Genomic DNA, 24,930 nt, shown 5'->3' with positions numbered 1-24,930 from the left:
GACAAGTTAGATGTCTTCAAGTTGGCAGGCCTGATGAAATACATTCTAGAATACTCAAGGAGCTGACTGACGAGATAGCAGAGCCGTTAGCAATTATCTTTGAAAACTCTTAAAAGACGGGAGAGATTCCAGAGGAATGGAAGAGGACAAATATAGTACCAATCTATAAAAAGGGGAATAAGGACAATCCTGGGAATTACAGACCAGTCAGCTTAACTTCAGGACCTGGAAAGATAATGGATCAAACAATCAAGCAATAAATTTGCAAACACCTAGAAAATAATAAGGTGATATGTAACAGTCAACATGGATTTGTCAAGGACAAACCATGTCCAAAGTTATCGAATAGCTTTCTTTGACCAGGTAACAAGCCATGTAGATAGGGGGCACCACTAGATGTGGTATATCTTGACTTTAGTAAGGCTTTTGATACTGTCTCACATGACCTTCTCATAAACAAACTGGGGAAATATATCCTAGATGAGATGAAGCTACTGTAAGATGGGTGTAAAATTGGTTGGAAAATTATTCCCTGAGAGTAGTTATCGGTGGCTCACAATCAAGCTGGAAGAGTGGGGTCCTGTAGGGATTGGTCCTGGATCCAGTTTTGATCAATATATTCATAAATGATTTGGATAATGGCATAGAGAATACACTTCTAAACCTTGCAGATGATACTAAGCTGGGCAGAGTTGCAAGTGCTTTGGAGGATAGGATTAAAATTCAAAATGATCTGGAAAACTGGAGAAATGGTCCAAAATAAATAGGATGATATTTAAATAAGGACAAATGCAAAGTACTCCACTTAGGAAGGAACAATCATTTGCACAGATACAAAATGGGAAATGACTGCCTAGGAAGGAATAATGCAGAAAGAGCTCTAGAGGTTAGAGTGGATCACAAGCTAAATGAGAGTCAACACTATAAAAATCTTGCAAAAAAAGCAAACATCATTCTGGGCTGTACTAGCAGGAGTGTTTTAAGCAGGGCACATGAAGTAATTATTCCACTCTACTCCACGCTGATAAGGGCTCAACTGGAGTATTGTGTCCTGTGCTGGGCACCACATTTCAGGAAAGATGTGGAAAAATTGGAGAAAGTTCAGAGGAGAACAACAAAAATGATTAAAGGTCTAGAAAACATGACCTATGAGGAAAGATTGTTCATCCTAGAGAGGAGTAGACTGAGGGGAGAGATGATAAGTGTTTTCAGGTACATTCACATAAGAGGTTGTTACAAGGAGGAGGAGGGAAAGTAGTTCTCATTAATCTCTGATGATAGGGCAAGAAGCAATGAGTTTAAATTGTAGCAAGGTCAGTTTAGGTTGGACATTAGGAAAAACTTCCTAACTATCAGGATAGTTAAGCCCTGGAACAAATTGCTTAGAGAAACTGTGGAATGTAAATCACTGGAGGTTTTTAAGAGCAGATTAGACAAACACTTGTCAGATATGGTCTAGTTATTACATAGTCCTGCCTTGCATGCAGGGAACTGGACTAGAAGACCTACTGAAGTCCCTTCCAATCCTACACTTCTATGAGTCTGTGAAATATTAGGCAGTACTTCTTCACACAGTGCACAGTCAAACTGTGGAACGCATTGCCAGTGAATGTTGTGAAGGCCCAAAGTATAACTGGGTTCAAAAAAGAATTAGATGAGTTCATGGAGAATAAGTCTATTAATGGCTATTAGCCAAGATGATCAGGGACACAACCCCATGCTCCTGGTGTCTCTAAGCCTTTGCCAGAAGCTGAGACTGGGTGATAGAGAATGATTCACTCGATAATTGCCCTGTTCTGTTCATTCCCTATGAAGCATCTGGCACTGTTGGAAGACAGGATACTGGGCTAGAATGACCATTGTTCTGCCCTATATGGCCGGTTTTGTTCAACATCTTCATTAATGATGTGGATGCTGGGATAGACTGCATCCTCAGCAAGTTGGTGGAGGACACTAAGCTGAGGGAAGAGGTTGATACGCTGGAGGGTAGGGATAGGGTCCAGAGTGACCTAGAGAAATTGGAGGATTGGGCTGAAAGAAATATGATGAGGTTCAACAAGGAAAAGTGCAGAGTCCTGCACTTAGGATGGAAGAATCCCATGCACTGCTACAGGCTGGGGACTGACTGGCTCAGCAGCAGTTCTGAAGAAAAGGACCTGGGGATTACAGTGGACGAGAAACTGGATTGAGTCAACAGTATGTCCTTGTTGCTAAGAAAGCTAATGACAGATTGGGCTGCATTAGTAGGAGCATTGTCAGCAGATCGAGGGAAGTGATTATTCCCCTCTATTCGTCACTGGTGAGGCCACATCTGGAGTATTGTGTGCAGTTTTGGGCCCTTCGACTACAGAAAGTATGTGGACAAATTGGAGAGAGTCCAGTAGAGGGCAACTAAGATGTTTAGGGGGCTGAGACACATGATTTATGAGGCGAGGCTGAGGGAACTGGGCTTATTTATATCTCTGCAGAAGACAAGAGTGAGGGAAGATTTGATAGCAGTTTTCAACTACCTGAAGGGGGATTCCAGAGAGAATGGCTGTTCTCAGTGACTGAACAAGCAGCAGTGGGTTCAAGTTGCAGTGGGGGAGGTTTAGGTTGGATATTAGGAAAAACTATTTCATTAGGAGGGTGGTGAAGCACTGGAATGGGTTACCTAGGGAAGTGGTGGAATCTCCATCCTTAAAAGTTTTTAAGGCCCAGCTTGACAAAGCCCTGGCTGGGATGATTTAGTGGGGGTTTGTCCTGTTTTGAGCAGGGGATTGGACTAGATGACCTCCTGAGGTCTCTTTCAACCTTAATCTTCTATGATTCTATGATTCTTATGCCCTAAGGCTACGATTCTTGCTGGGGGGGATGAGGGGAGAGGGAGGTTCAAAGGCAAAAGTAGCACTTAAATGCTTAAATCCCATTGAATTTCCTTGGGAGTTAGGTGCTTTTGAAAGTGTCCCTTGCAAACATTTAGCAGTGTTCTTAACTTTAAGCATGTGCATAATTATTGGGAGGATTGGTACCCAAGTTTGTATTTAAAAAGAAAAATGATGATTTAATAATTTTTAACAACTGAACGAGATGTTAGTGTGAATCATTACTGTGGGGTGACTTAATTTGGTAAGACAGAGGGCCTCAACTTCTTGACACTCACAAGTAGAACTGAATGAATAGTTTGCTACTAATAATTCATCTAACATATTTAGTCTCTACTTCTTCAGGAATATCCATGGGCAGGACCACAGTTCTCCTGAATTTATTTGGTATTCAGTATTATTAACTTAATTTGTTGCCCACGTGAAATTAATTTCAGCATAGGAGGGTAACACTTTGCATACCAAGTTTTAACATAGGATGATTATTTTTTACACTCAAATTATTATAAACTACACACCTATAAATACAGTGAGAGATTTCTAAGGAATGTTGAATGCTTTTAACAGACAATGCTAATTTAAGGATTAAAAATTGTGAAAACATAATTTATGAGGACATCAATAGCAAAAGCAGAATCATCTCCTACAAAATATTTATTTAATGCTCCTCACAGTGAGGGAAACAATGTTGATATTAATGGAAACCTGAGCCTCTGAAGTTATTGTCAATCCAAATATTATTTGCTTAAATATTACAAAGTTATCCAAGGTAAAGCCATGAAGGAAGTTAGAGGATGTCAGGACACCTAGATGGTAATCATAACCTGATCGTTGCTTTTAGTTTCTTGAAAATCATGCATGTAATAAAGGTACAACATCATACCTCTTCCAAAAATAAATAAATGAACTAACAACCCTGTTGGAAGATGTCTGTGGGAAATTGCAGTCAGCTGTAACTGACATAACATCATTGTTTAAAGCCAAATCTTTCCCATTTTGTAAAATGGAGACTTTTTAGCAGCTGAACATATTGGTTATTGAATACACAAAATGGCATCAAATTTCCCTTTAGACAGTATCCATCAGAAATGACAGGAAATTGTACTTGTTTGTAGAGAATAAGACTGCAAGTAAAAGAAAAAAAAGTCTGTTTAAAATTCTTCATACTTACTTAAAAAAAATGGGATTGTAAATGCCATATCTCCCGTAGGCTGCATTTTCTATATTGAAAAAGAACCCACTATTTTCTAATGCCTTATGAAGTTACTGCAATATCAATGGGTATGCATGTTATTGTTCAGAATCACTCTATTCACCTATTCTGTAATAGCACAATTGCTTGAAATTATTTAGCATTGTATTTTGAAAGGTATTATTTCATAGTTTGAGCAGAATATAGTGAGGTTTAGAAGTGATAATGACTCATTATTTTATTATAGTGTATTTTTGAAAGGCATGGCGGGACATTAATTATGATTAATTACACTATAACAAACACTTCAGGGACATTATAATGCAACCACATAGTGAACTGCATATTCAGTAATGGGGACAGATGTTTTGTTCAGTACAACCAAGTGTTTGTTTTTAGAGTTCGGATATACTCTAGCAAAACATTATAATACAATAATGTATTACTGTATATCCAATTATCAACATACTTTTGGTATGTTAGTAAATAATTAAAATATATGTCATTATAACCTGTACCATAAGCTAGTAACGAGACAAATATTTTTTGCTGCTACTATTCAGCATGCACTGTAATCAGTGGATACATTTTAGTATATATACTACTGTCACTTATAGCTTTCCATTTTAATGCACCACAGTCTTTTAACTTTCAAAATAACAGCAATTGAAATATAGAAACCAAATGCATCACAGGATGAGTTGAAATTGCCTCTTTCATGCTAAACAAGCAACTGCAAGAGATATATTGTACCAAAAACTATATTGAAAAGAAGCATGATTTTCTTAAAGCTCATCACATTTTACTCACTAACAGACTGTACTAACATACATCTTTTTTTTTTTTTAAAGGAGATGCATTATACATCTGAATTCAGTCAGGCTTTTTATGAATTCCATGCTGTAGAGTTTTACTGTCAACATAGTATCCACTACTGTAATAAAAGTAGCTGTTAGTCTTTGTTTGTGTTTTTGAAAATGTGATCAGTTTTATATCCTTTCATCCATATTTTATAATCTGATCCATGCCCATTATGCCACTCTGGTAGAGGGTCCAGAAACTGCCCATGGCTAGCCAAGAGGGAACTCCCCTGTTAGAAGGGAATTCCATTCTAGTGCAAGTGTTCTAGATTCAGGCTCTGAGCCTTTGGGCCCTCAATAGAGGGGACGTGTTGAGGTCAGGCGTGAGTTGGCATGCTGGCACCTAAGGTTATACTTTAAAGTTATTAAATAATATAGCATTACAGCAAAATTAGAGTAAAGGCCGTGCACTGCGACTTGGTTATCAGTTCTTTGATATGTGCTGAAGGTGACAGTATTGTTGAATTAAAATTGAGAGCCAGATCCTAACTTGGTATAAATCAGTGTAACTCTATTTGCTTCATTTGCTACATAGATTTATACCAGCTGAGGCTCTGACTCTTTGTGTAGGTGTGGCTGAGTATAGTGCAGTAATCTTGGGGATTGGTATTGTAATGGGTGTGAGTGTTCTCATGACCTACAATTTCCTTCCCCGAACATACACTTCAACAACTTTACATCTAAATTAATAAAGTTTTTGTGTGGGAATATATACAGTATGTAATCAAACAAATCAGTGCCCAAGTAGAATCGTAACAGTCCTTTTTTAAATCAGCCATATTAGCTCTTTAATGTATTTCTTTTTTCATAAATATTCAATATTCAAAGGTGCTTTAATATTTTTTGCCATAATATGAAACTAGTTTTTAAATTATTTTTTTTCTGTTTAATTCAGATAGCTTTTGTCCTCAAATTTTATCTTATGATTTTCTTAGTGGATAGCTGTGATTTACATTATTTCTTCTAAGTAGTTTACTAGCAGTATTTTCTTTTCTCTTTAACATTGTTAGGGTCTGCCTGGCCCTCCAGGTGAAAAGGGTGAGAACGGTGATGTTGGTCCAATGGTAAGGCTTTTTTCCTTGTTGGTCACTAGACATCTGTTCATTGATTCACTTGACTGTCACCTGCTCTCGCTGTGACCCTTGGCAAGTCACTTCATTTCTGTGTCCATTTCCAATCTTTAAAAAGGAGAGGTTTAAAGCTTATTTACCTGACTTACAGGGGACCTATGAGGATTAATTAGAGCAGACCAGTTTATGCATGTCAGAGAGAGAGAGAGACCAGCATTGGAGACTAGTGTTGCATCCCTGGAGCAGAAGCTCTGGGTCCTGAGCAATAATAGTAACCCACAGAAACTGTAATTGTGTCTGTCCTCATGTAGGAACACAAAGGGCTTCTTGTGCCCTAATCACCATGTAGACTCATGCAATGGGGAACCACAATCTGGCCCTTTCACTTTGTACAACACTCTAAAGATGAAATGCTGTCTGCATGGAAAATATAGTATTGCTAATTGGCAAAAAAATCTGTGCTTATATTTGTGTGACAGTAAATACTGCAGTTCACGTATCATATTTTCTCTCTGATTCAGGGTCCACCTGGTCCTCCAGGTCCAAGAGGTCCCCAGGGTCCTAATGGAGCTGATGTAAGAAACACACTCTGTATTGTTCATTGCATTCCTTTAAAAAACAATAATAAGTAGTATAGTTAGCTAACTTACATCCTTTTATGATTACAGGGTCCTCAAGGTCCTCCAGGCTCTGTTGGCTCTGTTGGAGGTGTTGGTGACAAGGTAGGAAAGTTGGTAATATTACACATAAGAGAGACATCTCTGGGATAAGGAGGAGGACGTACATGTTTTCCCCCATTCTTTCTGGGAATATTAGAAATCACAAATACCATTCATTTCCTTGATAATTATCAACAGCCACGTAGATGCATAACTAATACATGAATTGTGCATTATTATGACCTGAAACCATCCTTGTCAGTTTTTGCACACCACAAAATTGTTCATCAGCCATGGATATGAACTTGAGCAGAAGAGAAATAGCTCAGAGGGAAAAGTAACCAAGGACAAAATTGGTGGGCCAAGTTAAGCTCTCAGATATGTCTACACTGCAACATAAACCTATGCTTCAGCCCAGGCTCTAATCTAATCCCCTTTGCAGCTACACTGCAATTGTGCTAACCCAGGGCTGCAGGGGTGGAGGGTCTGAGCTCAGTTAAAATGGGATCCAGAGTCCAAGCCCTATTGTTTTGTAGTGTACACACAGCACCACTTGATTTGGGTCCAGGAGTTAGCCAGAAGTATTCCACAATTCAATGGGACAATTTCCTTAGTCCTCTCTGTCCCAACAATCTACAATCCACTCTACTGAAAATGGAAGCCACACCCTGGCCCTTTGTAAATGGCAGCAGCTCAGGTCAGTATTAATCCATTCTCTTCTGATCACCGATCTGCAAGCACACTATCAGAGAGCCTCCTAGGTTTCCAATGGAGAGTGAACTGATCAAGCCTTTTGGAGAGCGAGCTGCTTCCTGGCAACATGCAGGATGGTCAGTAAAGTTTTCTCACAGTGCACCAAGACACTAGGGTTAGAGCAGCCACATTTCAGAGGATGGGAGGGTAGGGATTCTAAGATATGATTATTTTGCACATTGCAGTGCGGATGCTAGAAGCCTAGGTTTGACCACAGGTTAAAAAAACCTTAATATAGGGTTAAAATACAATGTAAATGCTTAAGCCCAGGGTTCCTTAACATGGGTCAGCTGACTTGAATCCTGTTAAATGGGCTTATATTGCAGTCTAGACATACCCTTAGTTACATCAGCATAAACTCCAGAGTAATTCTCTTGGTTTCACTGGTGTTTCTTTCACTTTATGCCAGTGTAGCTTTGTACACGATTTTCCCTAATATCTGAACTGTTAAAATATCAGATATTATATGATGCATCAGTGTTAAACATATCTGTGATGTCAGTTAAATTGATCCTCAAGCATCAGCGAGCTATATCCTTTACTGAGGTAAATCGACAGGGCTCCATTGAAGTCAGAGGTGTGATGCTGATTTTCATCTGAAGATCTATATGTAGCATTAGCACTTCAAGATGTTATGGTTAATTATGTAGATTTCAACCTCCTGTCTCCATGATGTGTCTCTGTGCTGAGCTACATTTGGTCACCCTTCATTTTGCCTAGGTGAATGTGGAACAGGTACAGTCAGAACTCAAATAATATAATGTATATACTCACAGAAAGATGAAAAAAAGCAGAAATAAGAACATGCCTTGGACAGTTATAATTGATTTGTTGAGAAATTATGCATGATTGTTCTTGAATATTTTATTTCCACAAAACACTGTGGAAGGACTGATTTATTTGTAACAATGCGTATTTTATAAATTTTGGTTGATGGGTCCTAAAGGCGGAGGAAGGCAAGCAAAGGACATTGATAGTCTTTCAGAAGATCATGTATGTTCTACCTTACTTCCTTTTTCTTCCCTGACCCAGCAGATAGCTTAATACACCAATTCCTTTCTACCCTTGTCCTTCTCTCATCACAGCTGAGCTCAAGCACTTAAGAAGCCATGCTTAAATTTTGTAGCCTTTCAGCGCCATGAGTCCTCTGCGTATTCTTTTCAGTACAATACACAACTCTCATACCTCTAGGTGTAATCCATCACAACCATACATTCTAAGACACTAGCTGGAATCACAGGTCAATCAAAATAATGTGTATTTGTTGTGGGCTACTTCTTAATCACTCTCAGGAAGGCTGCAGCTCTATTTCTCCGAGCCCCAGATATTATTCCTTTATAGAAGGCAAAGAAGCTGCCTCTGCTTACCTTGGATCATTTGAAAAGATAATAATAATAGTAAATAAAATCATCAAGACCTGCAATTCATCTTACAATATCATTTCTCTGTGCCAACAAAAAGATCTTTCTTATGATGCATTTCAATATTGTTGACATCCCCCATAAAACTTAGGTTATGCATCTCTTTTTTCTCTCTCTCATTAAAATGAGTTTCCTTCAAACAACCCTTTTGTCGTATTTGGGTCATGTCAAAAGGAATCACTGCTTCTTATCAGTATGTCCAAGCTATGATCTTAGAATCTGCAGATGTTTCAGCATTTTTTTCTGTCTGCCCATGAAATAAATCACTTACTGGTATTCAGGGAGCAGGTGGAGAGAGAACTGCAGTGATGTACCATGAGACTAGTGATGATGGCTTGATGGAAAATGTGTCCTACTTTGTGTCCCTTCTTTGTTTTCTGAGATCGGTGGATTATGGGATAACTATTCTAGCCAGATAAAAGCACTAGACTTGGACTTTAGACATTGCGTATTATTGCTTTTGTTGGGTCTGGAGTTGTCAGTGTTTCACTGCTTTCCCTTTGGTATATGACTCTCCCCACCTTTTGCTGATGTCTGCATTCTTGCATCTCTAGTGTGTTTTATTAGTAATTGCTAAAAAAGATACAAAGCAATATGCCCTTCTGCATGGTTGCATAATTCTATATTCCACTTAATCTCCAAAGCATGTGACATGATTCTCTAAGGCTGTCTTCAGCAGCAGTTTGGCCTACATTAAAGGCTGCAAGATATTGGGGGGTGGATCTAATCGTATAGACTTTAAATTTACTCATATCAGTGGATATAGAGAACAACAGAGACTGCAAGGGAAAACCCCTTTGATAAAAAATAAATATTTGGGGTCTACAAAATATTTGGTAGTCCCCTTAAGTGTTAGTAGGTATAACTCTAGGATTTTCTAACACTAATTTAAAAAGATGTGTCTGGGTGCGGGTTTATGTTGGTTGGGCAAATATCACATTTGCATATTGGATTTAATAGGTATTTATAGATTGGGTTTCACAGTTGCTTCTTCTCCAGTAAAGATAGATCATATCCACAGCATACTGTAATGTTTAACTACCTTTTTGATGGCTATCAAGAGAAAGACAGAGGTATTCAATCATTATGTAGCTGATCATTGTGTATCCAAAAGTCATACAGGTAAAGTGTAGCCTAGGTAATATTGAAATTTCTTGCTAGTAATATTTTTCTCACACACCTTTAGTAATTACTATTTATTTTAGCAGTTCACCTTGAGAATAATACTTCAATCAGATTTCATACCTTGCACATTGCAGCTTGTGTTTCTGTATCATGCTGCATACAAAAATGTTACTTGCCTAGGTAAATTATAGAACAATCCCTAAAAGTGTGTATCAGTAATACTACTGCGAATGACAAAAGTGAGGTTGATTTGGTCATTTAGTTAATCAGCAGCATGTTCTAGAGGGTCAGATTATGCCACACTTGCAGTGGGTCATATCTTACTCCACAAATACTTGTAGTGACAGTAAACATCTTATTTTTGGTCATTAGCCTTAGTTTTACTCAGAGACACAATCTCAGGTTTTCTTCTGTAGTATATCTAGGCAAAAAAAATGTGGATGCATCAAGACTTTAAAAAGGACATAATTACAAGTTAGTGCCATATAAGTTTCTGCTTCGATAGTTCTTAGTTTTTGCTGTACTGTGATTCAGGGTTACTAGCTATTTCCAACATCTATATCTGAAAAACTTTGACATACGGGCGAGAGTATGGCTTTTTTTTACTGAATCAAATATAGAAATTAGAGACAGGGATCTGTTTAAAATGTCAATTCAGGACTGTTTCATATAAAATTCAAAGTAAGAGTGGTTGAGAATGCAATGACTGTTCAATACCAGATGCTCTTGGACATCAATAACCTAGGTTGGTTCCCATCTAGTCTCATCCTTCCTTTTGATTTAAAACCATAACAGAAAAGGTCATAAGTAATCACTTCTTGCTTTTAGATCAGGGTTATTTGGACGTTTTCATCATGCTGGATATCTCAGCAAGACTGACCATGAGCTGTTGCTTCAGCAGCTAAGGAAGACTGATTAGGTGTTCTGAATTGCCCCTCTGTTTTGAAAAGATAGAAGACAACTGTCTGTCACCTTCAAAGGATGTGTAATGCAGGATCTAAACCATCTTGCTCACAGTTTTAACAGTGTACAGTGAGATCGGTCAGCAAGGTAATTTCTAAGTTATATTTCCCAATGCTTTTCCCAGTCCAATTTTAAATTAAAGTTAGTGATAGGACTACCATAACTTTTCTTAAGAGAGTCTTCATTCCATTACTCTTAGTTATAAGCCTTTTTCACCCTCTACATATTTTTTCTCCTTTCTTTATGTTTATACCTTTCAAACACATAGAAGACTATAATATCCCTACATAAATATTGTTTGACCAAGCTTGTAACTAGTTAATCTTTCCTTATGCCTCATTTCCTCCATTTAATTAATACTTTTGGTTTTCCTTCTCTGAATTCCCTCCCATGTGTTGACATATTTTTAGTATGGAGGGCCCAGAGATTAATGTCTAGATTCACTGTCGTTAAAGACCTGACGTTGTGTATAGAAAGATTGTTACCACCTTGGTCCATAATGTCATGGCTAACTGAAAATTGCACTGTTAAGAAGTATATCCAAATTAGTTTCTTCCATTCCTAGAACTTTTAAGTTTTCCTTTATGTGCCATAGGAATCCCTTTCTTCCATGTTTATCTGTATTAGTCATCACACAGATGACTGGGGAGCTGAAATCCTCTCATCCAGCATCCTTCACTTCTGAGAATCTTAATTGTCCATATATTTCTCATTTTCATTGTCTTCTGGTCTTGCGGGCCCCTGACTGTAGTTGCTACTTGTAAAAAAAAATAAAAAACATCCTTGGGTATAATTGTGACTTCCTTGAGGTCAATGGGAATTTTGCCACTAGTTTCAATGAAGCAAGGATTTCACCCTTTATATTTTTACCTAAAGTAAAAGTGAAGGCAGGGAGCTGGACTCGATGACCTTTTGGGGTCCCTTCCAGTTCTATGAGATAGGTATATCCTCATGCAGCGGCGGCTCCAGGCACCAGTGCTCCAAGTGCTTTGGCGGCTTGCCTGTGGGAGGTCCATCGGTCCCGTGGATTCAGCGGCAATTCAATGGTGGGTACGCCGAAGCCGCGGGACTGGCGAACCTCCCGCAGGCAAGCCACCGAATCCGCAGGACTGGGGACCTCCCACAGGCGCACCACCAAAGGCAGTCTGCCTGCTATGCTTGAGGCAGCAAAAAAGCTAGAGCCACCCCTGTCCTCCTGACCAAATTATATCCCAATTATTTTGTAAAAATTGTGACATATTGCCACCCTTGCTCCTTTTCTTCCCTTTCTGATTCTTCTATATGGTTTTGAGCCCCCATTTACATTCACGTGTGAGAATTATCCCACTAGGTTTAATTCAAGAACATTAATTCACACTCTGCATCACTGGGTATCATTTTCATTTCTTCTTATTTCCCATATTCTCTGCATTCATATATAGATGCTTTCGAGCACATTATTTTGCTAGGTTTTTTTATTTCTTCTAATTACTTGTCTTCTGTTTTACTATTCCCAAGCTTTAAATACATGCCAGGTTTCTCAGTGAAGAGACATTCCTTCTTCATTTAAATTCCACATAATGCGCTCAACCAGTTTTTTGAAATCATAGAGAATTGTTCTGTCAAAAGGAGTCTGTGCTGTGTGAATCATTTATTCTCAGATGTTGTTCTCGCAATCGTAGGGTTGTTAACCCTACAAAATTAACCATGTCTTTTCCCTTTCTTCTTTATATTTTCTTTCAATGGTGTTTAATGCATAAGTATGCTTTGGCCTTACAGTCCCTTCAGGGCCGATGCAACTATTTAGGAGACCTAGGCAGTCACCTAGGGCATTAGGATTTGGGGGGTGGCATTTTCTTTGGTGGCGACTGGGGCGGCCAAAGATCTGGCATTTAGGCGGAGGGAGCTGCGCAGGGGAGCGCAGGGAGGGCCACCTGCAGCAAGTAAGGGAGGAGGCAGCACACAGGGGAACTCCCCACCCCAGCTCACCCCTGCCCCGCCATCTCCCCGAGCACGCCATCCCTGCTTCACTTCTCCCACCTCCTAGGCTCGCGGCGCCAATCAGCTTAGGCGTCACAAGCCTGGGAGGTGGGAGAAGTGAAGCAGCAATGGCGTGCTTCGGGTGGAGGCGGAGCAGGGGTGAGCTGGAGTGGGGGGTGTGCCTCAAGGCGGAGGGTGGGAGGTGGGGATCTGCCATGGGAGGGGTTGCCTCAGGGCGGTGGCTGAGGGACTGGGGAGGACGCAAGGTAGAAGTTTCACCTAGGGTGCGAAACATCCTTGCACCAGCCCTGGGTCCCCTTCAGGGTAGGCTCATCATGCTAGGTAATATGAGCCACAGTTCTTTGCAAAGTGTGGAAGAACATTTTGGTATCCTCCCTGTTACTATTGAGGAGGGAAGCACAGCATTTGATCACATTAATATTTGCATGACTGGACTAGAAGGAGATATTCAGTCGTTAATACTAGTGTTTCAAAGGCCACTTTATCTGCTAGCAAGCTATAAACACCTTTTATCATGTTTAATTTGATGTGTTTTTATCCAGCCTGTTGATTCCTCCACTATACACACAAAATATAGGCCTAACTGATCAAAGGCATCTTCACTACAAATGTGCATGTAATGTTGCATTATTAATGCTTGTAGGCTCCCTGGAATGGTAAGATTCTCCATTACACTCAAGCATAACCACTTAAAAACAAACTTCTCCCCAAAGTATACTCTTTGTGCAGATTATAATTAGAAAAGGTATTAGAACAAAACCTACCAGCATAGTTTGAACTGGTAAGGTGAGGCTGTATGCCAAAGTAATTAGGGGGAAAAGCATGATAAACTGCATGTAAGATATACATGCAGCTTGTTGCCCATATACTTAATTGGAAAGTGTAATGCCCTAAGTTCAGAAGTAGTCTTATAAATCCATTCTTTTCTATCTGTAATATGACACTAGGGCCTGATTTTCAGAGGTGTGAAACAGCTACCACCTCTCACTGATTCCAGTTGGAGTTGGAAATGCTCAGCACTTCTGAAAATTTGTCCTCAACTATTTGCCAGGCTCCAAATTAAATGTACAGTAGAAGCTCAGAGTTAGGAACCCCTCAGGAATGGAGGTTGTTCGTAGCTCTGAAATGTTCATAACTTGGAACAAAACGTTACGGTTGTTCTTTCAAAAGTTTACAGCTGGACACTGACTTAATACAGCTTTGAAACTTTACTATGCAGAAGAAAAATTCTGCTTTTAACCATCTTAATCTAAATGAAACAAGCACAGAACAAGTTTTCCTACCTTGTCAATTTTTTTAAAATTTTCCCTTTATTTATTTTAGTAATTTACATTTAATATAGTACTGTACTGTGTTTTTTTGTTGTTGTTGTTGTTGTTTGGTTTCTTTTTGTCTCTGCTGCTGCCTGACTGTGTACTTCCAGTTCCAACTGAGCTCTATGGTTGACTGGTCAGTTTGTAACTCTGGTGTTCATAAATCTGAGGTTCTACTGTACTCTTTATAAAATAGATTTTTTTAATGTCATCCTGAAATTGGAAAATCTGTGGGTTGGCTTGCACAAAAATAAAACAGAAATAAATACAAATAAACCCCAAACTTCTCTTCTAGATGGCCCAACAAAAAAAAACCCACAGGATGCTAGTGGAAGTTTGTTTGTGGTCATGGGTTTCATTAGTAAATACTCTGTTATGTACATCTCTCAGCCCCTGTAAAGTGTAACATAAATGTTATGTATTATTATTTAATACAGTACAAACTAGTGTGACCAGATGTCCTGTTTTTAAAGGGACAGTCCCATTTTTGGGGACTTTTTCTTATATAGGCGCCTATGACTCCCAACCTCCTGTCCCGCTTTTTTCACAATTGCTATCTGGTCACCCTAGTACAAACATAATGTAATAAAAGGATGTGTATGCACTGAATGTTGTGCCATCCCTCTATTAATTATGCCTTTTCATAGTGTGTTGAGCAGGCAGAATCAGTCAATGGCAGAGGTGACATGTGGGATGGTAGATGGGGTCATGCACCCCCCCTCTCCCAATTTTCACTTTCCATTTAGCTCAAAGATTTTCAAAATGGCACAGCCCACAGTTTAAAACCATTACCTGGCTCCTGCCAAGAGCCAGCAGGTGGGAGCTGCCTGGCCTGCTCAGGCCACTGTCTCTCTGCGCTGTGGGAGCTGGTGTGCTGGCTGGCTGCCCAGTGGCCCTGTCTGTCCTGCTCCCTAAACCAGGCCTCCTCTGCATGGCCAGGAGCTACCCAGGGAGGACAGGCGGCACTGCTCTGAGCTGCGCCTTGAAGTGCTCTTGCCTCTCGCTCAAAGGAGCCTGGCACTGGCCGGCAGAGCCTGGCTGCCATGAGATGCTCCCTGAGTTGCTCGCTCACTGGTGCTCCTGGATCTGCTGCTGCTCCTCAGCCCAGAAGCGATGCGTGGGGCAGTCATGTGCCCCCTAGAACCTTTAAATTATGCCCTCCTCACCATCAAGAGTTAAGCATTATCTCCGGTGAATGGTGAAAAATTACGTGTCCATGAACTGAAGAAAAGCTGAAATCATTAATTTTATGCCTGTTATTCCTTCTCAGACTCCTATTTGGAGTTCTTCTAAGAATGCTAAAACGAATCATTATGCTTTGCTATATGAAGTCAATTGAGCTATGGCAATTTACACCATCACAGGATCTGGCCCTTAATTAATAACTTTGCATGATTTACTGATCTCTCCACACACATGATAAAATTTCTTCCTGGAATTAGAACAATTTGGTTCCCGTAGGATCAAATTCAACTCTCAGGCCGAGGGTTAGCACAGAACCTGTGTATCGCTTAAGCCCATGTAATTCAGGCTGATAAATGTAACCTCTTTTAGAAGCTCTGTGAATCTCTGAAGCTGATCTCACTTCTATCTTCATAATAACCTTTTCATACTTGGACGTTTCTTTGTGAGGAAGACAGAGAAACAGATCAGTGATTAAGACCCCTGCACACTGACTGTCATTCGGAGTTGGTGTTTCGGTGTTTTCACATGCTTACAAAACCAATTGCACTATTCTTAGCATAACCAGAAGGTGGCACCCTTCTATCCACTATCTTTTTTCTATTCCATATTTTCTAGAATTATTTTACTTAAAATTAGGACCTTTAGTCTAATACAAATTACTCTCCGTGAATAATGAAAGTAAGATTCCAGATTTAAACACATCTATGCTACTATATTACTCTTTCTTTGTAGCTTAGGAACAACTGCCAATGTCCTTACTGAGATATTGTTAAGAAAAGCTTTCAGTGATGTCTCTCAGGTTTTACCTGAGTAAAATCTGATTAAGGCCCTCCAGTACTTAGAGACAGAATAGATCTCAAGACAAGGAGACAGTTCCCATGTGAAGGATGAATCAAATATGCATTTCATACAACCCTTGAGCTCAGCCAAAAGGCAAAAAAGAAATGTTTTCATTAACAAATTATAGTGTATTGATTATTCATCTATTTAACATCTGTGATATAAATATGCACTCTCTAAATATATATCTAGGGGCAGATAGGGCCATCTTGCTCCACATAAGCACTATCTAAACTCGATAAAAAAAGCTGCGTGAAACAAATATGAACTTTCACACCAATTTATGTTTTGCAGCATGAGATCCACGGTAGACAAAATACAGAGGCAGGATTTCATACTACAAAACATTAGATAGTGGAAAGGTCATCTTTGTTTGAGGTATCTATTTATGAGTTTATATATAGTCCTTGCATGAGGCCAGATTGTAGCTGGCACTTACACAGATGCCCTGAGAAGGGACTCTCAAGAAGCTTTCTTACCCTTTCAAGGTCCACTTATGAGCCAACCACAACTGAAAGTGCCAGAGAGTGCAGCGCTTGTGTTCTTCATGTGTCCCTGAACACACCTCAAAGAGGACAGGAAAGGCTCCTAGCCCCTTCCCTTCCTTCATCCTCATAGATTGGATTAAAAGCTCATTGAGGGAAGCAGAAGAAGAGTAAACCGTATCGTAATTACACACTGGGAAACTCAGTGAGGAATGTGCTGCATTGGAAGATTGACAGGCACAACTGGGTCCTTGATCAGTGTCCTTATGCAACTCACTAAATGAGATCTCGATCCTACAGTTTGATCCATGTAGGGAGTCCCTTACATCTGGAAGTCTTATTGAAGTTAATGGTTTCCACATGGCATAGATATTGCCATATGAGTGAATCGGGCTTCAGGCTGTTTAATATTGTTAAAAGTTGTTATAGAGGCTTATATTTTTGCATTTTTTACATTTTGTATATATTTACCAATTTTTCACATGCCTGGATAACCCAAGAAAAAGCTGATCTGCTTGCTAGCTCAGAGACTTGTTCAAATTCTCCCTAGTGGCAAAAATCTAACCTTACAGATGTCGGCATGTACAGAGAAACAATAATAATGAGGGTGTGAGATCTCTGCAGAGAACAAGATAGTGAAGAATGTGAAATTCCTTAGAAAACAAATTTTAAATCAAGCCCCTTAAACTGGAACAATTCACAAAACTTTATTTTTAAAATAGTATAAATATTGTATTGCAGAAGCCTACTTAATCCTAAGTACCTAAGAAAGATCATTACTACTAATAAAACAATAAGATTTTAGACTGTTGCAAAATTAAATTAACAAGCATAATAAAACACTACAATTTCTAGAGCCAGATTTACCAAGGGCATTTTAAAGTTGTTTCTGAGGAGTTGAGGAATTGAAGATGATCTAATTGGCTCTAATAGTGAACAGAATAATATAATCTTTCTCCTGTAGGGCATGGTACTGCACATCATTGTTTTAAAGAAGGTATTTTAGCTTTAGTCTTAATTTTGCTACTGGAGAAAATTGAGAACTTCTAAAGTTTTATTTTTTTTTTAAATTTCTGAGCAGACAAGTGTCAGTAATTTCACACACTGACAGTTAAATTGAGAAATCTTTTAAGAAAAAATATGCATTTCTTTCTTGAGTTCTTGCCAACAGTTAGAAAATAGGTTCTGTTATACATTCAGAGAGTTGTATATTTGGGCATTATTAACAACAGAATATTTTAGTAGCAAGCTACTTTTCTATGAAGTTTATTTAACAGTCCACTGAGCTAGAAAATAATCATTCATAAGTACACTTTAAAAGGAGTGGCTGAAAAGACAGACCTGACATGTACAGTACTGTGCATTTGGTTCAAAAAAGAGAATAAATTAATTCAAAAGTGTAACCTTTTACTTTGAGCAGATTGTTTGTATATGGTGTTCTCTTAGAAGCCATCTGGTTTACTTAACAATTTCCATTACTGATAAAACACTGAGTCCTTTTGTGGCCTCTGGTGAAAGTTTTATTAGGTGTTTATTCTTTTATTCTTTTTGTTATTATTTATTACAGTACTAACACTAGTGCTAATGTCTAAAATCATTTGAAATTCATGTTCAGTTAGTATTTGCTAATTTGTAAGGATTATCTTCTAGAAACATAGCTCCCAGGACGAAAGATGCAGATGACCAGTATATGTGTTTGACTTTTCTCTGATTAGGAAAAAAGGACAAAAAAGGAAACAATTAATGGGGAGATTTTTAAAAGGAACATAGGGAAATTCAGTTTCCAGCTCCCATTGAAAGTTGAGTTTGGGCCTTTGATAATCTCTGTCTAAATAGTTAACGCCCCTAGTTAAGGCCTCGATTTTGTGAAAACACATGTAAGTCCATGCACCTGCGTGCAGTTGGACTACTTACATGAGTAAAGTTACTCACATGCATAACTGTTGGCAGGATCTGAAAGCCTAGGTTTCAAACTATATGAAAAGTCATAATAATACAGGTAAATGGAGGGAAGTATTACCATAATGCCAGAACGACATTAATTTGCACTCATTTTTTTAAAGGGTGAGCCTGGGGAAGCTGGTAACCCTGGACCTCCTGGAGAATCTGGCCCAGGCGTGAGTACTGTTTGTTTGTTTTAATTACTATTATTCTACTACAATAAATTACCTACTTAAAACTTCCTTTAAAGGAATTTCAGGTTCTGTGTAATCAGATTCTTTATGCAGCTGGAGTCTCAGATGCTTTCTTCATATTTTCTTGTGTAATAACAACTGGAAGACAAAAGGAATCTTACAGTCGTGTGAGATAACATTTATTTCTTCTTCTGACAAGCTTATTGTATATGTTACAATCAAGTTTATGTACTTCATCAGTACATTTCTTCCAGCCAGATTTGTCTCTCTTTGTTAGTGGAAAAGTTCATTCCAAACTAGAGATGGGCCTGAGCATCAATATCTTCAGACTGATGAGGATCTGAAACTGTCCTGAGATCTGTGGGTGTTCCAGTCTGGGGGTTGATTTGGGTCCCATTTCTATTCCAAAGACAAGCCTTTATAATAAAATTTCACAATGAACATCTCAGATCATCTTTTTCACTCTCATTAACTTGTAGATCTTCCTTCTCTTACATATTCTGGGTGTAGTAGTTCCAGAAAGCTAACATTTTTATGTTGTTTACAGGGACCAAAAGGTGAAAGGGGAGAAAAAGGTGAGGCTGGTCCACCTGGAGCTGCTGGACCTCCAGGTGCCAAAGGACCTCCAGGTGATGATGGGCCTAAGGGTAATCCAGTAAGTGAGCCTATTAATTTAAAAATAAAGGCATTATTGCATCACAGCACATTATTTTATTTAACACTTTTATAGGATTGTATATGCATTTCTGGAGTTTATACAATTGTGCTTTTCTAACTGAAATACTTTGTAATGACTTTTAACATACTTCTTGTTGTATGACTTCAGCCTTGCTTGCTTTCCCATTTGTCTAGGGTCCTGTTGGTTTCCCCGGAGATCCTGGTCCCCCTGGTGAACCTGGCCCTGCTGTAAGTATTCTTACAAACTAGATCTAGGGCCTAATCTTGGTTCCCACTGAAGTCATAGGTAAAACTCTCCTTAACTTGGGAAAGAGATGTGCCCTGAGAGAGGTATTTTTCTGGCTGCTTTTGGTTTCAGAATCTTAAAATTAATTCATTTTACCAAAACTTTATAGTAAGTTTTCAACAAAATGTCCTATAGAAGAACAACATACATTATGGGTCAGACCATAAATCAGACTATTTTTCAAAATTCAACTGATTTAAATATGTCTCTCTCCCTGGGATTTCTTTAGGGTCAAGATGGTACTGGTGGGGAGAAAGGAGAAGATGGTGATCCTGGTCAACCTGTAAGTAAGCTGTCTCTAACATTTTTATTTTATTTGTGCTCTGTATTCCTCCACGCTAAGAAAGCAGCTTCTGCTAAATAAGTAGAAAGGGTCAGCTTTCTATAAATGCAGATATTTTCAAAAAATATTTTCTAAATAAATTCCCTTTTATAGTTCATTGTATATTGTAAATTAATTTCCACACAGAACCCAAATCATAGTAGGTCTTTGTGTATGATTGTGCTGCCCATTTTTTTCAAATGTGGACACATTTTTTGTGGTAAAATATGAAGCAATAAAAATGGAGTCATTTATAGTCTGAGAGGGAACAATAGTTATGTAACTTCCCTCAGTTTGTGTGCTGAATGAGCACAAGTCTTAAAATCTAAGGTGGATAACACTGTGGTAGCTAAATGCCATCAGAACTCAGAGCCTACTACGCAAATAAGTTCTTGTATGATGGATGTGCATATATTAAATTTCATTAATTTAACCTTGTGATGCAAGAGGCTAGAATTTCCCACTTAGAAAACCTTATTTCCAGCATCAAAAGGGTCTGAGAGGGAGATCCCTGCTATAGTTCAGCATGGCATGGAGAAAGGGAGATTTTTAATTAGAGGGAAAAAATGGATGGAGCTAGGTTGTGCACTGACAGGGGAAGGGGGTATTTGTAAGCTTCAGAAAATTTGCATCTACATTTCTGACTCGAGACTGAGCAAGTACTTCATGCCAAATAGCTTATCAAACTGTTCGGTCCTACAATGTTATCCAATAGGTCTCATGGCATTCCCATTTGGTAAATCTATCCAGCTGTCAGTATATGAGAGATTTATACACATAAATGCCAGTTATCTCATTAGTGCTCATGGGAACCTAGTAGAAGCATTCAGCGTACTAAGCTAAGTGGAGTAACAGAAAAAGAGGTGGATGGGGGAAATTCCTAATGAACATTGTTGCTCAATGTTTCTTCCAGACTAATGTTACATTTGTACTGATGAATTAGTCTGAAAATATATTTTCAAAAAATCTCTAGGTTAACATTTATGAGGGTAGTAACCACCTACTTAGAGTGGTTATAAATTGAGCCAGAAGAGCTAAATGAATTATTTGCATCAATCTTCACTGCAGATGATCTGAGGAAGGCTCCCACGCTGGAGTAATTCTTTTAAAGTGCCAAATCTGAGAAACTGTCCCAGACTGAGGTGTCAATATGGGAGGTTTTGGAACAAATCGATAAATTAAACAGTAATAAGTCACCAGGACCAGATGCTATTCACCCAAGAGTTCCGAAGAACTCAGACTTTAAATCTTAGAACTACCAAGTGTGGCATGTAACCTATCATTTAAATCAGCTTCTGTACCAGATGACTGGAGGATAGCTAATGTGGATGACTGCAGGATAGCATTTTTTTTAAAAGATCCCAGAGTCAATCCTGGCAATTACAAGCAAGTAAGCCTAACTTCAGTGCCAGACAAAGTGGTTGAAACTATAGCAGAGAACAGAATTATCAAACAGTTTGTTGGGGAAGAGTCAACATGGTATTTGTAAAGGGAAATCGTGCTTCACCAATCCATTAGAATTCTTTGAGGGGATCAACAATCACGTGGACAAGGGTAAGCCAGTGGATTTTTAGAAAGCTTTTGATAAGATCTATTACCAATGATTCTTGAGCAAAGGAAGCAGCCATGGGATAAGAGGAGAGGTCCTCTCATGGATCAGTAACTGATCAAAAGACAGGAAAAAAGGATAGGAATAAATGGTCAGTTTTCAGAATAGAGAGAGGCAAATAGCAGTGTTCTCTGGGATCTGTACTGGGACCAGAGCTATTCAACATATTCATCAATGCTCTAGAAAAAGATGTAAACAGTGAGTGGCAAAATTTGTGGATGATACAAAATTACTCGATAGTTAAGTCCAAAGCAGACTGTGAAGAGTTACAAAGGGATCTCACAAAACTGGGTGACTAGGCAACAAAATGACAGATAAAATTCAATGATGATAAATGAAAAGTAATGCACATTGGAAAACATAATTCCAAATATACATACAAAATGATGGGCTCTAAATTAGATCTTACCACTCAAGAAAGAGATCTTGGAGTCACTGTGGATACTTCTCTGAAAACATCCACTCAGTGTGCAGCAGCAGTCAAAAAAGCTAACAGAATGTTAGGAGCATTAGGAAAGGGAAAGATAAAAAGACAGCAAATATTATAATATCACAATATAGATCCATGGTATACCCACACCTTGAATACTGCATGCAGTGTTGATCACCCCATCTCAAAAAAGATATATTAGAATTGGAAAAGGTACAGAGAAAGGCAACAGAAATATTAGGGGTATGGAACAGCTTCCATAGAGAGAGATTAAAAAGACTGGGACTTTTCAGCTTGCAAAAGAGATGACTAAGTGGGAATATGACAGAGGTCTATAAAATCATGAATGGTGTGAAAAAGTAAATGTTATTTACTCCTTCACTTGACACTAAACTGGGAGGAGGGGTAGATACGCTGGAGGGTAGGGATAGGATACAGAGGGACCTAGACAAATTCGAGGATTGGGCCAAAAGAAACCTGATGAGGTTCAACAAGGACAAGTGCAGAGTCCTGCACTTAGGATGGAAGAATCCCATTCACTGCTACAGGCTGGGGACTGACTAGGAAGCAGTTCTGCAGAAAAGGACCTAGGGGTTACAGTGGACGAGAAGCTGGATATGATTCAACAGTGTGCCCTTGTTGTCAAGAAGGCTAACGTCATTTTGGGCTGTATAAGTAGGGGCATGGCCAGCAGATCGAGGGATGTGATCATTCCCCTATATTCAACATTGGTGAGGTCTCATCTGGAGTACTGTGTCCAGTTTTGGACCCCATGCCACAAGAAGGATGTGGAAAAAATGGAAAGAGTCCAGCGAAGGGCAACAAAAATGATTAGGGGGCTGGACCGCATGCCTTATGAGGAAAGGCTGAGTTGGACTAGATGACCTCCTGAGGTCCCTTCCAACCCTGATATTCTATGATTCTATGATTCATTTAACACAAGAACCAGGGGTCACCAAATGAAATTAATAAGCCACAGGTTTAAAACAAACAAAAGGAAGGATCACATAACACATAGTCAGCCTGTGGAACTTATTGCCAGAACATGTTGTAAAGTCCAAAACTATAAGAGGGTTCAAAAAAGAATTAGATAAATTTATGAAGGACATGTTCAAAAATGGCTATTAGCCACAATGGTCATGGATGCAACCCCGTGCTCTGTGTGTCCCTAGCCTTTGACTGACAGAATCTGGGAGTGGACAACAGAAGATGACTCACTCATTGACTGCCTGTTCTGTTCATTGCCTCTAAAGCACCTGGCATTGGCCACTGTCAGAAGACAGTATACTGAGCCAGATGGGCCATTGATCTGACCCACTATGGCCATTCTTAAAGTAAACCTTTTATTTAATTTATTTATTTATTTATTTATTTAGTGGCAGTGGTCTTTATAATTCATAGAACCAACTAACCTGAAGTTGAAAGAGTTAAATACCACTTTTATGAACATCAAATTTATCACAGTTTGTCATGCAATATACATGTGGATTTTGAGTAGATAATAGATAAGACTCTGATCCTGTATCATTAAAGTGAATAGGAGCTTTGCCAGTTACTTCAGTGAACATAGGATCAAGCCTTACATGAGGTCATGTATCTAAACAAAAAAGTAGACTTGATTTCTCAGAAAGTTTTCTTCCTTTAATAATGCAGGTTTCTTTTAAAATAAACATCCATGCTGCCGTGTGTCTTGGCCATGAGTTCCAAGAGATCCTAAGGGAGTTAGGTGCTGAATATCAATGGAATTTGGGTAACTAAGTCCTTTAAGATCCTTTTTAAATTTCAAGCTTGGCCAACAATCTACTTCCACGAGAGTACTTCCACTGTCTTCAATTAGATCAGAACCCTACAGATTAAAAGAACTGGTTTGTTTTTTTATGGAAAATTCCCATGAGGGCTTACATCTTCTTTCAAAGAAAGACACTCATCTCTGTCTGTCATTGGTGTATCTATTAATCCCATTACTGTAGTTTCCACGTATGCTTTGTTTGCATAGACATAGCTAGGTGTTTAGAATCAAGCCCAGTGTGTTTTTTTAAATGTTACCTTATTTCCTATATTATTTAATTAGAGGTTTCCTACATATGTTTTGTTTGTTTATTTTTTTGTGGTAAAGATTTGTTCTGGTCAACACTATATAATCTATAGAATTTTTAAAAATCTAAGTGCCAAGACAAAAAAAAAAGTAATGTATTATTAGATCTTTGGCATATTCATATTAATTTGTTGAACTAGATTTGGCCCTGGTTATAATTCTAGTGATTTCAGTAGAATTACATCAGTGATGAAATTAATCCTTCATTTTTAACAATTCGTTTTATACAAAATATTATGTACCATGGAATGTTTGCTTTTATATAAAAAGCAACAAAAGTAGTTGAATTATAGTGAAAGTGTATATGAAATTAACATCAGTTCAATGCAGTAACAATCTGATCTGCTTCATCACTGTAGAAGCCTGTACTTGGGTGAAGACAATCGATGCACATAACCTCATTTTAGTTGAATCAGACAGTAGGCTAACATATTATGCTATTATATTGTTCTTTGTACAGCCACCTTTTGACTTGGGATGCTTTGCTGTTGCTAAAGGAGCAAAAAAACCAGTACAATTTTGTCTTGTTCAGTAACATGAGCAGGTAACACTCTAAACAGGACCTAGATCCAGGAAAGAGGTTTGCGGAGAAAGGAAGTGTCATTTTTACACACTTGTCTGACTTAACCTACTGTCAAGGCACTTTAAGATTGTCCAGTGAAAGG

General features: G+C 38.7%; 1 protein-coding gene across 1 annotated transcript in view; it reads left to right on the top strand.

Annotated features, from left to right (window-relative positions):
- COL11A1 (collagen type XI alpha 1 chain) overlaps nucleotides 1-24,930 on the top strand; it is a 239,140-nt gene that overhangs the window by 174,432 nt on the left and 39,778 nt on the right. Inside the window, exons 47-53 of the mRNA XM_032797054.2 lie at nucleotides 5,927-5,980; nucleotides 6,508-6,561; nucleotides 6,655-6,708; nucleotides 18,774-18,827; nucleotides 19,393-19,500; nucleotides 19,698-19,751; nucleotides 20,039-20,092. Of these exons, the coding sequence (XP_032652945.1) occupies nucleotides 5,927-5,980; nucleotides 6,508-6,561; nucleotides 6,655-6,708; nucleotides 18,774-18,827; nucleotides 19,393-19,500; nucleotides 19,698-19,751; nucleotides 20,039-20,092 (432 nt within the window). The remainder of the gene's footprint in view (nucleotides 1-5,926; nucleotides 5,981-6,507; nucleotides 6,562-6,654; nucleotides 6,709-18,773; nucleotides 18,828-19,392; nucleotides 19,501-19,697; nucleotides 19,752-20,038; nucleotides 20,093-24,930) is intronic.

This window comes from Chelonoidis abingdonii, chromosome 7, assembly GCF_003597395.2.
Source record: "Chelonoidis abingdonii isolate Lonesome George chromosome 7, CheloAbing_2.0, whole genome shotgun sequence".
Lineage (NCBI taxonomy): Eukaryota > Metazoa > Chordata > Testudines > Testudinidae > Chelonoidis > Chelonoidis abingdonii.
The sequence above is the reverse complement of the archived record's forward strand: the minus strand, read 5'-3'. Positions and strand labels throughout refer to the sequence as shown.